The 15,174-nt window shown below is 36.0% G+C and overlaps 1 protein-coding gene across 1 annotated transcript in view; it reads right to left on the bottom strand.

The window, feature by feature from the left end:
* Positions 1–15,174, bottom strand: part of TEX15 (testis expressed 15, meiosis and synapsis associated) — a 60,221-nt gene that overhangs the window by 44,379 nt on the left and 668 nt on the right. Inside the window, exon 2 of the mRNA XM_025050022.1 lies at positions 9,388–9,553. Coding sequence (XP_024905790.1) covers positions 9,388–9,553 — 166 coding nt within the window. The remainder of the gene's footprint in view (positions 1–9,387; positions 9,554–15,174) is intronic.

The raw sequence follows: 15,174 nt of genomic DNA, 5'->3' as shown, positions 1-15,174 counted from the left end.
ATGTATATATATATATAAGTCCATTTTCTTTTGCATGTGCCTTATCTCCATTCCTCTTTGTGAATTTGGACCTTTGAATCTTCCCCTTTTCTGTTATTGTTGTCTCAATTTGTTCCTATGTATGCTGAATGTTCATTACTATCTTGCAATAGTAAATTTCTTTTTGTTTAAGCTTATAATGCCCTATTCTTAATAAGGGCTGCATTCCTCTGTTCCTATTTGCCTGCTAGTCGTCTTACTTATAGTTACACATTTTTTTGTCATTTTGTTTTAGGTGAACTGATCCCTTTCAGTATTCCCTGTAATACAGACCTTGTAGTGGAGAAATCCCTCAATTTTTGTATGTCTGGAAAGGTCTTTATTTCTCCTTCATACCTAAAGGAGAGTTTTGCTGAATACATTACTCTTGGCTGGTAATTCCTTTCATTTAATAGTTTGAATACTTGATTTCACTCCTTTCTTGTTTATAAGGTTTGTGCTGAGAAGTCCAACAATAATCTAATGGGTTTTCCTTTACAGGTTACCGTCTTCTTTTTCCAGTGTGCCCTGAGAATTTTTTTTCATTAATTTTTGATAATATTAATATAATGTGTCTTGGAGAAGGCCTTTTTGGGTTGAGATAATTGGGTGTTCTGTTGACTTCTTGAATTTCAAGCTCCAGCTCATTCCTTAGATTTGGGAAATTCTCGTCAACTATGTGTCTGAAAATGCTTTCTGATCCCTGCTCCTTTTCCTCCCCTTTGAGAATACCCATTATTACGTTTCCTCTCCTGATGGTACCAGCAAGTTCTTGTATTTCTCTTTCATTATTTTTCATTCTTTGGTCTCTCTCTTCTTCCTTCTATTTCTAGATTTGTCTTCGATACCACTGATCCTTTCCTCCATTCGGATGACTCTATGTCCCAAGCTTGCTATTTCATTCTTCATTTCTTTTAGTATGTTCTTCATCTCTGTAAGTTCTATTTGGTTCTTTTTTGGAGTTTCAATCTCCTTGCTAAAAAACTCATTCTGCTGATATAGTTGTTTTTTTCAATTCCTGAAATTGTTGATATGAATTACTTTGGCTTTCATTGAGTTCTTTCAAAGGTACCATCCTGAATTATTTGTCATTTAAGTTGCATATTTCTATGTCTTTAAGCTTATTTTCTGGAGATTTTTTTTTTTTTTTTGGTGAGCTGCTTTGTCACCTTGGTTGTTCACGGTGTTTAATGGACTATTTCTCTGCCTGGGCATTAATGGAAGTATATTCTGCTTTTTTTCCCAGAAAGATTTATTATATAAAGGTCTCTCTTTAGCCTGTTGCTAAGAAGGCGTTTTCTTTTGGTTTTCTGTAGGTGGCATCTAAGCCTTTTGGATCCCTGCTTTATGTAACGCCTTAGTAATGCCTTTCTTTTCTTATAAATATTCAGTCACAACTGCAACCCTCAGTCTCAGTCCCTGTCGGTGTTAGTGACAGTTTTGGTAGCATTTGCTCAGATTCTCCTGGGGCTCCGCAGTGTTTGGTCTTGGAGGATATGGTGGGGAAGTGCCCTCTGGGATGGGGATGGGGGTTGTGATTCAGCCTTGAGATTTGCAACCGTGGCTGGTAATGATCAGCTGCTGCTTCTCCGCTGTCCCCACTTTGTTTTGCTTTCTGCCCTGATCCCTGGGCACTGCTGATGCATGGAGTCGAGAGCTCTCAAGCAGGGCTGTTCAAGGAGTCTGCTACACCTTCTCCAATCTCCCTCTTCCTGCAGGGAGCTATGCCTGCCACAGGCAGCTTCTTTGTTTCTCTCAGTCTACCACCTGACTCCCACAATTCTGACCTGTGGTAGCTCTTATTTGCAGATCGCTCACTTAGACATGTTTGTGTGCAGGTTGGGTATTATTTGTTGAGTTTTAGGTGTTCAGCTTATTGTTATTTCAAGGAGAGCAATCTGGGGACATCTCTCACTCTGCCATGCTTCTTCAACCTTAGCTTTCAACTTCACATGTCATCATTTCTTGCTCTTGTTTTCAACTTGATATCAGTAGATTCTGTGAACTGCTAAGATCTCTATGTTGATTGTTAAAGTTTAATTCTCACAGAGATATTATAATATTTTTTTGTTTTCCCAATTTCACAATTGATTTTTCTTAGGATCTAGAAAAACATTAACTTTCTGAGAAAATGCCTGGATTGTTCCAGAAATTTAATGTTTTCCCACTAACAATATAGCACAAAAGATGGGACGGAGGAAATAAATTCATTGTTGTAAGGTTCTTATACTACATATGTATATAACATTAGGATAAATTAAAGATGTATAATGTAAACCCTAGAGTAGGGTTCCTCAACAGTGTACTATTGACATTTTTGGCCAAATAATTCTTTGTGATACCTAGACATCTTACTGGCTAAACATTATATCCTAGAGGAGAGAATGAAAGTATTGAATTAAGTATGTGTCTAGGAAATGGCTAAAGAAAATGAAGTAATTGGCTTTGGAGAGCTTGAAAGGGAACTTAATTGTTTTCAAATTCATCAAACTTCTGGTGATAAGTGACCACTGTCCAGCTGGCAGAAAGTGCAGTATATGAAATGAAGTATAGCCAGCTAATATAAATTGGAATTTAACAAAGTTTAAATAAGATAAAATTTTGATTCAAGGTTAGTGATATTACAAAGATGGTGGTAGATAAGAGACCCTAGCCTCTGGCTCCCACAAAGATCAATAATTAGACAGCTATCCATGAACTAAAGCATCTCTGGAAGAGCTCTGGAGTCCACTTAGGAAATTTCACCAACACAGAGTCACAAGAAAACTTGAGAATAACTGCACAAAAAAGAGGATGAACAGCTTCAGTTTGCTCGCATCATCCCACCTCCTTCCCACCAAGTCGCATAGCTCAGTGCCAAGAGGGAAAACTCCAGGTAGAAAGATTTTCCATCACTGGGAAAGTGAGAGTAGTGTTAGTGACCAGCTTCCCCAGCTTTCTGGGGTACCACATGAGGGACCCGCTTTGGTTTCACCCCAACCAGAGACCAGCAAAGATGAGACATACAGACTGCTAAAAACAAGGAAAAAAAACAGGGGCTACCCAGATCAGCCATGTCTCAGCCGTGACCAAGATACCCAGTGACCTGCTCTACAAATAACCGCAGCAGTTTTCACCACTAAAGACACCAATGGCCAGCACAGCTATTGCATACTCCTGCAAATTTCATTACTTTCTGCCCCACAAGAATTTGTGTTTGCTGACTTCATCTGTCTGAGTTCCTCTCTACTCCCCCTACCATTGCTCCCATGGCAGACTGGGACTTTCTACCAGCAGTCAGCCAATGCTTCTGCAGCTACATGAATGTAACACACCACCCTACACTCCTGTAGCTAACACCCATTAACATGCAGCCTCTCCAGCTGTGCCACCTGTCACCAGCCTAAATTGGTGTGTGTGTGCACAGGGTGGAAAGATCCTACAACCAAATAAGACCACACCAAAAGCTAAGGCTGCATGTTCACCCAGATGCGGCCCTGTCTTCTGTTAATGTCTTGCACCACTAGGCTTACCTGAAGCTAGCCTCTCCAGCTGTGCACCTGCACACTCCTGACCTGACCTCTGTCATTGGCCCTCCACTGACATACATCCATGGCAAGATCCAGCAGGGATAGTGGTACACACCAACAGCCAGGATTCCCAAAGCTGCCAGTGCATCTTTCATTGGTCCTGGCCCTTGCTGTCTTGTGAGTATATATGTATTTGCAACTGGCCCCAACAGGTGAGAGTGTATACACCACCGGCTTGGGCCACAACTTCTGCTACCCTAGGAGCTGCAGAGAATCCCCACAGCTCTTGCAGCTTCTGTGAAACCCTGGCAGGACTTGCCAAAGACCATGATTGTCAATGCTGTGCAACCCCAAGGCCTAATCTAATGTGTCACCATACTCTCATCAAACCTGGAGCCACCACATGCCCCGACTTAGTGCTCTGCACTAATAACCTGGGGTCACAGCACACTCCAGCATGCCCTCATCCACAGATGATAGTCTCTCCTTACTACAGTCAGTCCATTAAGTCTGAAAGAGGTGATCACTTCAAGTGTGCAGATACCTACAAAAGGTTACGAGGATCGTGAACAATTAGGGAGACATGACTCCACCAAAAGAATAAAGTAAATATTCAGTAACCGGCTCCAAAGGTATAAAGATATAGGATATGCCCTACTACATTCAAAATTGTTTTAAAGATGCTCAGGAAGCTACAAGAAAACAGAGACAAACAATTTGACAATATCAGGAAAACAATACAAAAACAAAATGAGAACTTCCACAAAGAGATAGAAAACATAAAAAAGAACCAAACAGAAAATCTGGAGGTGAAGAATACAATGAATGAACTGAAGAATTCAATAGAGAGATTCAATAACAGACCAGGTCAATAACAAGAATCAGAGAACTCAAAAACAGATTATTTGAAATTATCCAGTCAGAGGAGCAAAAAGAAAAAAGAATGAAAAGGAATAAAGAAAGCCTACATGTCTTATGGGACACTGTTAGAAAACAATCTACACATCGCTGGAGTCCCAAGAAGAGGAGAGAGGGAGACAGGGGACAGAAACCTTGTTTAAAGAAATAATAGCTGAGAACTTCTCCCAACTGGGGAAAGATTTGGACACCCAAGTACATGAAGCTAACAGGTCACCCCAAAATATAAATCCAAAACAATCTCCAAGATATTGTAACAAAATTGTCTAAAATAAAAAATATATATATTTTAAAAGCAGTGAGAGGAAAAAGAAGTTCTCTTATACAAGAGAAACCCCCTTAACGCTATAAGCAGATTTCTCAGCAGAGATCTTTCAGGCTGGGAGAAAATATGATGATACACTCACAAAACCTTGAAAGAAAGAGACTGCCAACCAAGAATACTTTACCCAAGTTGTCCTGCAGAAATGACGGCAAGATAAAAACTTTTCCAAACAAAAGCTGAGTGAGTTCATCGCCACTAGACCTGCTTTACAAGAAATACTAAAAGGAGTTTTTCGAGCTGAAACAAAAAGACTGTAACTACTAACATGAAAACATTAAATAACACTCTGTTCAAAATAAGTATATAGTTAAATTCAGATTATTCTTACAGTAGTGTTTTGACTACAACTTTAGTATAAAGGTGAAGAACAAATGTATTAAAAATAGCTACAGCTACAATAATTTGTTAATGGATATACAATATAAAAGATGTATATAAAAAAACAAAAATATGTGTGTAAGGGGATCAAATGGCAGAGTTTTTGTATATAATCAAAATTTGATTGTCATAAGCTTAAAACAGACTGCTATATTTATATAATGTTTCAAGTAATCCAGAGGATAAACACAAAATGAAAACCTACAGTAGATTTACAGAAGATACAGAGAAGGGAATCAAAGTGTATCGCTATGAAAAATCATCAATTTACAAAGGAAGACAGAGAGACAGGAAGGAAGAAATGAACAGTAAAACAGACAAAACAATTAACAAGATTGTAATAAGAAGTCCTATCAATAATTAGTTTAGATGAAAATGAATTAAATCCTCCTGCCAAAAGGCACAAAAAGGGTAAATGGATAAAAGAAACAAGACCTAACTATATGCTGCCTATAGGAGACTCACTTCGTTCAGGAAACACACAAAAAGCTCAAAGTGAAAGAATGAAAAATCATTCCACAAAAATGGAGACCAAAAGAGAGCAAGTGCATCTATACTTAAAATCAGACAAAACAGACTTTAAGTCAAAAACTGTAAGAAGAGACAAAGGTCATTATATAATGATTAAAAGGTCAATTCAAGAATATAATGATTGTAAATTTATATGCATACAACACCAAAGCACCAAAATATATTAAGCAAATAAATAACAGATCTGAAGAAAGTCATACACAACAATACAATAATAATGGGTATTATTTATTACTGGATAAATCATCCAATCAATATAGAAACCAAATTAAGCTATATTTGGAGGAAAAAACAGGATTACAATTAAATTCAGAAAAAGTGTAGAATGACACAAAAATGGCCAGTGTTAACCGGTCCTTAGAACAAAATACATTCTTCTAAAAAGCAGCAGCTAGGATTCTTCAAAATTCCAAAAGCTAGTAACCATAGCAAGATCTTGTTGAGACAATGGTTACAATTAGGAATTTCAGTCTCCTGGCAACAAGCCTCTGAAACTTTTCCATCTCCCAAGGACCTGAATTTGGAATGGCCTTTATTTATTGCGCTCCAATTTGATACTATCAGTTTGACTCCTAAACTGTATTTAAAATATATCTTTACTATATAAACTTGAGTAGTTCCATTTACCAGGTGGAAACTGCTTAAAAGGAGGTATCTGGGAAAGGTAGAAGGCAATATGTTTGTGCTTTGTGGAATTTACTTATCTCCGTTAAATCTCCTTCCTTTTAAACCTTATTCACATTAACTTTGAAAAAGATTCTTTACTTCAAGGTAATCTTGCAAAGCTGATCTGTGAAATTTAGGCCATAAACAGAAAGAATCTTTTTTATCAATTCTGAATTTTAAAGGCCTTTTGGATCTAAGCAGAAAATGGTCAAGACACTTCAATATCCTCAATTTTTTGTACAATTTGCTTCAAACCACAGCCTCATAAAGCATATGGGTATGCCCCCAAAGTAGAAGGGAATATCACCAACTTCCCATCTGCAAACAGTGGGGGTCCTTATTTCTGTCTTTCCAGGTTAAATCTGTATTTTAGAATCACCTATACAAGTACCCCTTTCCTAGTACCAAATTCAGTATCAGTTGAAACGCTATAGATTTCAAATACAGAAACTCATTCAAATTGGCTTAAAAATAACTTCTTATAACAAGTAATTCAGAAATCAGGAAGCCTTTATCAAGATTGACAGATTCCATGGCTCCAGAGGTCATTAAGGACCCAGGTTTTTCTGTCTCTGATCTGCCGTCCTTAGTTTTCAGATATCCAAACATCTGTCTCTCTTTACTATCCCAAGAGTGTTATCGGTAGCTTGACCAACCTGCTTCCCTGTTCACATCAGATTGACTTCTATTCCCAGAGACACACACCCACAACCCTCTCCCTTTCGCACACAAGTCAATCTGTCCTCAGTATGTCATTGGCCCAAACTGATTAAGTTCTGCCCACCCTTAAAATCAATCATAGACAAAGTAGATGACATTAACCATGGATGGCTCAGAGTACTCATCTAGGGTAGAACATAAATTGAGATCTCAAGTACAAATTCAACCATAGCATCTGACAATCTTTAAAATGATATCCTTTCATATGAATTTAAAATGTTTAAAAGTAAGTTATCTTAAAACGAAAAAGGATCAAAATGATACAAATTTAAAATATCCTTTCATATGAATTTAAAATGTTTAAAAGTAAGTTATCTTAAAACAAAAAAGGATCAAAATGATACAAACAAGGCAATGGACTTAAGAATTCTGTTTCTCTTTTACCCATTAAGGCCATCTCAAGTTTCCTAAAAACATCTCTCAAGACTCTTAGGAAGAATAATCAATCTCTCATCTATACCTCTAACTTTATTATAACATTATATTTTATAATTAGCTTCACATCTTCTCCACTCTTTAAGGCTCAGGAGAAAACATTTTTCTCTGAGGGTATCAAATACAAAATTGTTGATTCGCAGCTGGAAATCCGTATATGCGGAGGTCTGATTGCAGTTACACCTGGATTTTCGACTGCACAGGTGGTTGGCACTCCTAACCGCATTGTCCAAGGGGTCGACTAATATTTGACACAGTAGACACTCAAATGTTTAATGAATGATCAAACAGATAGACGTTTAGATTAATGTGTCTTTGCTGCTTGCATACTTAAGAAGTGGTAGATGGAATGTAGATTAGAAGTAGAGACTGGTATTTTTTTTGGAGCTACTTGCTTTTGCTGAGACCACAGATTTATACACTCCTCTAAGGGGAGTGATAAAAGGAAAAGCCAGAGGCAAACGATGTTATTAATATTCTCTTTTTATCCTATTACTCCATTATTCTGCTAATGATTCTTATCTATTTTCCCTTTCTACCTGTGCCTTTAGGTTAATTCTGCCATCACAAATTTTTAAACACATAAAATTAGGTTAAGTAAAAATTTAACCTAATTTAATAATTAAGAACCCACTGTTTTTGCCAGACTCAGTTTCATACTATGGACACAAAAACAAATAAAATTCTTAATGCAGTAGGGGAATCGGACAAAACCAATATATTGTAGTTAATCCTATAAAACCAGTATAAAGTATTATGGGAAATACGTGAGTTTGTCTAATTAGGCAAATATTAAAGAAACCAACATATCCTATACCTGTTGGTCATTTAGAATGTTCTAATATGTCTTATATTGTTGGGTAGTTGTTCTAACTTTTCTCTACACTAACAGGGAGAAATAACGTTTAAAATTAAGAGTTACACAGCAGGGGAGCACTATGAAAAAGGAAAAAATTTTTCTATGCCTCAAAGAACCAAAAATCAAAGAACAATGCCAGGTATTCATCTTTGATCAAACTGTTATTTCAATTTGGAAGGGGCAGGATATAGCCACTCCATTCTACTTTTGCTCAAAACTGGTTTTTAGATGAAAAAAATATGCCATCGACTAATTCTGTCATTCCCTCCAATTCTCCTAAAATAATACCAAGTGGGATAGCATGTGTGAGTCAAGAGGAATCAATTAAAAAACAAACAAAAAAGGAACCAAAATTATTCCAAAATGAGTTCTAAGTGTGGCTTTATCAGCTTTAAAGATAAGCAAGTCAGTGAAGGAGGCAAGTTCAGATAACGAAAAAGCTATACTAAATTTTGTTCACGCTAGATCTATGCTTATAAGAACAAAACGTTTACTATGAGAACTTTTCATATGCTGATTTTTTTCTTATCTAAATAACAAAATGTAATGCGCCTTGCCAAAAAGCAGAAGAGACACTTTTGAAAAATTGTCACAAACAGTGCTTCTAGTTATATAGTTGGAAATAGCCAGATACAATACTGCCAAATGAAAAAATCAACTCAGTTTCTAATGTTAATTTCTAAACATTTGAACTGTTGTTTTATATTGCAGGAGGAACAAAGGCCCTATAAAATGACTGTTTAATAAATGTGCTGATGTATGCTTCTGAAACTTGTTAAAAAATTAGCAGTGTCTGAAATCTGGCTACATTAATGTATAAAACTTGCTAATCAAATCTCACACTTAGCTTTTCACTATTACAAAAGGCCATAAGGCAACAAAATAATGAATAAACAATCTCCACTTATTTTCTTAGTAATACTTGTAATACTTTTCAAATCTCTAATAGTAGAAACAATAAATTCATATAAGACTTTATAATAAAAACAAAATAAAATCTCAGTCTTCTTTACGTTATAGTAACTTACCTCTTAGAAGTAAAATTTTTTTCCAGATCCTCATTATGAACCAGTTTTGTATCCCCAAACTGCCATGAAGACTGTAGATCACAGCTTATATCAAGCCGACACTGGTTAAGAGTATCGTGTATGAAACTATACTCTCTAGTATTGGTGCAACAAGATGACAAGTAAACTAAAGATAAAGAAAAGCCCAAGTGGTTATTTGTGTTTAAAATCACATCATTGTACATCTGTACAATGACAACTGTATATCTGACATAAGACACGAAATAAACTGAACACTTGAAATTTTTCAGTAACATCTGGAGGCAACAATTTTATATTTACAGCAATATAGATTTCCCACACCTGATATAAATGAAAATATGAACCTTGTTTTTCTTCACAAACCTACTGGAGTTCCTGAAAGTTGACACAGATATACTAGGTAGTACTAGAATTGAGGTAACTCATTTTTAACCTTAAGATGTACAGACTCTATAACATGCATTGTTATGTACATACCTGGTAGGTACTGTTAGCACATGAATATTTCTTGTATTTCCCCCAAATAAGGGAATCTATATACTAGTAAACTGTTTGGTTACTTTGACTTGCAAAAATACCAAAACATCTCTGTAAACTGCTGACTGACACAATGGCATGAATGGAAGGTAACAGACCTTCTCAAGAAAATGAGCGATGTTTTAAGCATTGCTATATTTAGTGGATGCACAAAAGGATCAAAACCCTTAAGAGGAAAGCAGGGAACAGATACAGTTGATTGTTATTTGTGGTAGTATGGTCTATTAAAGTTGCTGCCATAACTGAATTTGTGAATAAAGGCATAACTTGGAGATATTGCAGGTTCAGTTCCAAACCACTGCAATAAAGCCAATGTCACAATAAAGGAAGTCACACAATGTTTCTGGTTTCCTAGTGCATGTAAAAGTTATAATTATATTGTACTGTAAATCTATTAAGTGTGCAACAGCATTATGTCTAAAAAACAATGTACATACCTTAAAAATACTTTATTGCTAAAAAATGCTAATCATTATCTGAGCCTTAAGTAAGTTGTAATCTTTATGCTGGTGAAAGGTTGCTGCTGGCCACTGACTGGTCCGGGTGGTGATTTCTGAAGGTTGGGGTGGCTACGGCAATTTCTTAAAACAACACAATCAAGTTTGCTGCATTGAGTTGACTCTTCCTTTCAGGAAGGATTTCTCTGTAGCATGTGATGATGTTTGACAGCATTTTTTTTTTTTTTTATCTACAGAACTTTCAAAATTGGAGTCAATCCTCTCAAACCCTGCTGCTGCTTTACCAAAAAATTTACATAATATTCTAAAATTAAATTTACATAATATTCTAAATCCTGTTGTCATTTCAACAATATTCACAGCATCTTCACCGGTATATTCCACCTCAAAAAACCATTTTGCTCATCTAATAAAAGCAACAACTCATCCATTAAAGTTTAATTGTGAGATTGCAGCAACCTGGTCACATCTTAAGGTTCTATTTCTAATTCTAGTTCTCTTTGCTATTTCCACCACTGTCAAACCCCTCAGTCATCCATGAGGGTTGGAACCAATTTCTTCCAAACTCCTGTTAATGTTGATATTTTGACCTCTTTTTTATGAATCATGAATGTTATTGGTGGTATCTAGAATAATGAATCCTTTCCAGAAGGTTTTCAATTTTTGGATGTTGGATTAGCAGGCATAAAAACAACATTAATTTCATTGTACATCTCCATCAGAGCTCTTATGTGACCAGGCGCATTGCCAATGAGCAGTGATATTTTGAAAGAAATCTTTTTTTCTGAGCAAGTCTCAACAGTGGGCTTAAAATATTCAGTACTGTAAACAGATATGCTATAATCCAGGCTCTGTTATTTTATAGAATATAGGTACAGTAGATTTAGCATAATTTTTAAGGGCCCTAGGATTTTCAGAATGGTAAATGAGCACTGCTTCAACTTAAAGCCAGCCACATTAGCCCCTAACAAGTGTCAGGCTGTCCTGTGAATCTCTAAAGCCAGGCACTGACTTCTCTTTTCTAGCTGTGACAGTCCTAAATGGTACCTTTTTCCAATATAAGGCTGTTTCATCCACAATAAAAATCTGTTGTTTAGTGTAGCCACCTTCATTAATTATCTTAGCTAGATCTTCTGGATAACTTGCTGTAGTTTCTATATCAGCACTTGATGTTTCACTCTGTACCTTCATGTTATAGAGACATTTTATTTCTTTAAACTTCATGAACCAACCTCTGCTGGCTTCAAATATTTCTTCTGTAGCTTCCTCATTTCTCTCAGCCATCATAATACTGAAGAGTTAGGGCTCTGCTCTGGTTTAGGCTTAGGCTTAAGGGGATGTTGTGGCTGGTCTGATCTATCAAGACCACTCAAACTTTCTCTATATCAGCAATACAGTTGTTTCACTGTCTTATCATTTATGTGTTCACTGGGGTGCACTTTTAATTTCCTCTAAGAACTTGTCCTCTGCATTCAAAACTTGGCTCACTGTTTAACACAAGAGGCCTAGCATTTAGCCTCTCTCGGCTTTTGATGCAGCTTCCCCACTAAGCTTGGTGGCTTCTAGCTTTTGATTTAAACTGAGAGGCGTGCAACTCTTCCTTTCATCTGAACACTTAAGAGGCCATTATAGGGTTATTAGTTGGCCTAATTTCAATATCGTTGTGTCTCAAGGAATACAGAGGCCTGAAGAAAGGAATAGAGAGGAGGGAAACAGCCAGCTGGTGGGGCAGTTAACAAACACAACATTTATTAAGCTCACTGTCTTATACAGGCTTGGTTTGTGGCACTCCAAAATGATTACACTAGTAACATCAAAGATCACTGACTGCAGATAATAACAAATATAATGATGATGAAAAGTTGAAATATTAAAAGAATTACTCAAAATGTGACAGATATGAAATAAATGTAGGAAAAATGGCACCAACAGACTCAACAGTGATGTCCTATTTCATTCCTGATGGTAGTAATTTGTGGCTTGTATCATTTTTTCCTTGTCAGTCTTGCTAAAAGTTTGTCTACTTTTTCGATCTTTTCAAACGACCAGCTGTTTTGTTTCAATGAATTTCCTTTCTTCTGCTTGTTTTGGGCTTATTATGTCATTCCTTTTCTAATTTCTTAAAGTGGAAGTTTAGATTAGTGGTTTGTAATTAGTACTCTGTAAGTACTGAGTACTATAAATTTGTTAGCAGTGCTTTAGCTGTGTCCCTCAAATTTTGATACAGTGCATTTTCATTTTTACTCAGTTCAGTGTTATTTTAAATTTCCTTTGAAATCTCATGAATATTTAAAAATGTATTGTTTACTTTCCATGCATTTGGAATCACTATTTTCTATTATTAACTTTTGTTTGCATGTGGTCAGAGAACATATTCTCATGACTTCAATTCCTGTAAATATGTTGAGATATGTCTCATGGCCAACTATACTATCTTGAGTGTCAAATGGGAGCTTAAAAAGAAAGTCTATTTTGCTATTGTTGGGTAAAGTAATGTATAAATGCCTTTTAGATCCTCTTGGTTGAGTGTTTAATTCTATAACTTTGCTGATTTTCTTAGTTCTACCAACTGTTGAGAGAGGTATGCTGAAGTTGCTAACTATAAGTCTGAATTTGTCCATTTCTCCTTTTAGTTCTATCAATTTTGCTTCATGTATTTTGAAGCTCTGTTGTTTGGTGAATACACATTTAAAACTGCCATATTGGTGAATTGACCCTTTCATCATTATGTAATGTCCCTCTTTGTTCCTGAAAATCTTCCTTGAAGTCTACTTTATCTGATACTAATATAGCCATTATTGCTTAATTTTGATTGTTTGCATAGCTTATCTTTCTCCATGTGTTGATCTTCAACCAATTTATATCACCATATTTAAGTGAATTTATTGACAGCATATAGTTGGGTCACGTTTTTTATCCATTGTATCAACCTCTGTCTTTTAATAGTATATTTAGATAATTTACATTTAATTGTTATCTTAGGGCTTAAGCCTGTCATTTAACTGTTTATATTTCTCAGCTGTTCAATTCTCTTATTTCATTTTTCCCGCATTCCTGTATGTTACTTGAACATTTTTAAAATTCTCTATCTATAATGTTTTATAAAAAAGTTTCAATTCTGAGATAACTATAGATTCATGTGAAATTTTAATATATAATAAATCTTATATCCCATTTACACAGTTCCTTCCTTACAGCTTGCTTTATACTTGTCTTAAATATATCCTCTATATACACTGAGAATCAATCAGAGAATGTTATTATTTTTGCTCCAACTGTCGAACATAATTAGAAACCTCAAGAGGAGGATGCTCTACTATATTTCTCTATACATTTACTCTTTTCATTGTTCTTCCTTCATTCCTAATGTTCTCAGCTTCTTTCTTTTGTTATTTCCTGTTTAGAGAACTTCGTTTAGCCATTCTTTTAGGGTGGATTTGCTAATGCAAAATTCTTAGTTTTACTTCATCCGAGAATGTCTATTTCACCTCTACTCCTGAAGAATATTTTTGCTGGGGACAGAACTCTGGGTTGACAATTTTATTCCTGCATTTGAAAAATGTTGTACCACTTCCCCTGGGCTCCATAGTTTCTAATGAGATATCTAGTATCAGTCAAACAATTTTTGTCCTTAGATAACATGTGGTTTCTTTCTAGTTTCAAGATTTTTTCTGTTTTCAGAAGTTTATGACATGCCTTGGCATGCACTTCTTTGTATTTTGTTGTTTAGGGTCTATTCAGCCTTTTGAATGTATAGGTTTATACCTTTTGTCAAATTTGGGATATTTTCAGTCATTATTTCTTCAAATACTTTTCCAGCTCCACACTCTCTTCTACTTCTGGGACTCCAAGTACAAAGATGTTAGATCCTTTATTATTGTTCCACAGCTCCCCAAGGCTGTTAATTTTTTCTGTTTTCTCTGTATTGTTCAGGTTGGGTAATTTCTATTGCTATAGCTTCAAATTCACTGCTTCTTTCTCAATTCTTTTCTGGAATCTATCTAAATACGTTTATATTTTATTATATTTTTTAGTTCCAAAACTTCTACTTGGTTCTTTATTACATTTTCCATTTCTTTCCTGAGATTTTTCTATTTTTTAATGTTTCAAGATTATTTATAATTGCTTGTTGAAACATCATCATGATGACTGTTTTAAAAGCCTTGTCAGATAATTCATCGTGGTGTTGGCATCTGTTGATTATCTTTTCTTATTTAAGCTGAGATTTTCCTAGGTGGTATTAAGATAATTTTATTGTTAAGAGGCTCTGGATCACATTTAATCTTGTGCTTTAACAAGCCTCTACTATAACTGAGATGGTAGGGGAAAGTGTGCCAGTAGGAAAAGGTGGAGTACTAGCTCTTCACCATTAGGCATAGATGAAGTCCTGACTCTCCACAGGGCCTCCACTGACACCCTGGGGGGATGCCTTGTTACTGTGATAAAGGGGTGGAAATCTACATTCTTACTCGGTCTCTGGTGACACAATGGGAGGGGGATGGGTGCCTTGTTCCTGGTGGGTGTGATAGAATTCTATGTTCTCCACTTAGATCTTTACCAACTCTACTCCCAGTGAGAATGGTCAACTCATCACCACAGGGCAAAGTTAGAAATACACTGACACTGCAGACGAGGGGGATTGTAGGGAGGAGTACTAGTTACTGCCATGAAGGGAAGACGCATAGGTCTAGGCCTCCACTTAGCCTTTGCTGACAAAAATGTAGGGGCTATTTCCACTCCACCCACCCCCCCACCCAGTGTTTTGCAGGAC

The sequence above is a fragment of the Pteropus alecto genome, unplaced genomic scaffold (assembly GCF_000325575.1).
Source record: "Pteropus alecto unplaced genomic scaffold, ASM32557v1 scaffold24, whole genome shotgun sequence".
Taxonomy (NCBI): domain Eukaryota; kingdom Metazoa; phylum Chordata; class Mammalia; order Chiroptera; family Pteropodidae; genus Pteropus; species Pteropus alecto.
The sequence above is the reverse complement of the archived record's forward strand: the minus strand, read 5'-3'. Positions and strand labels throughout refer to the sequence as shown.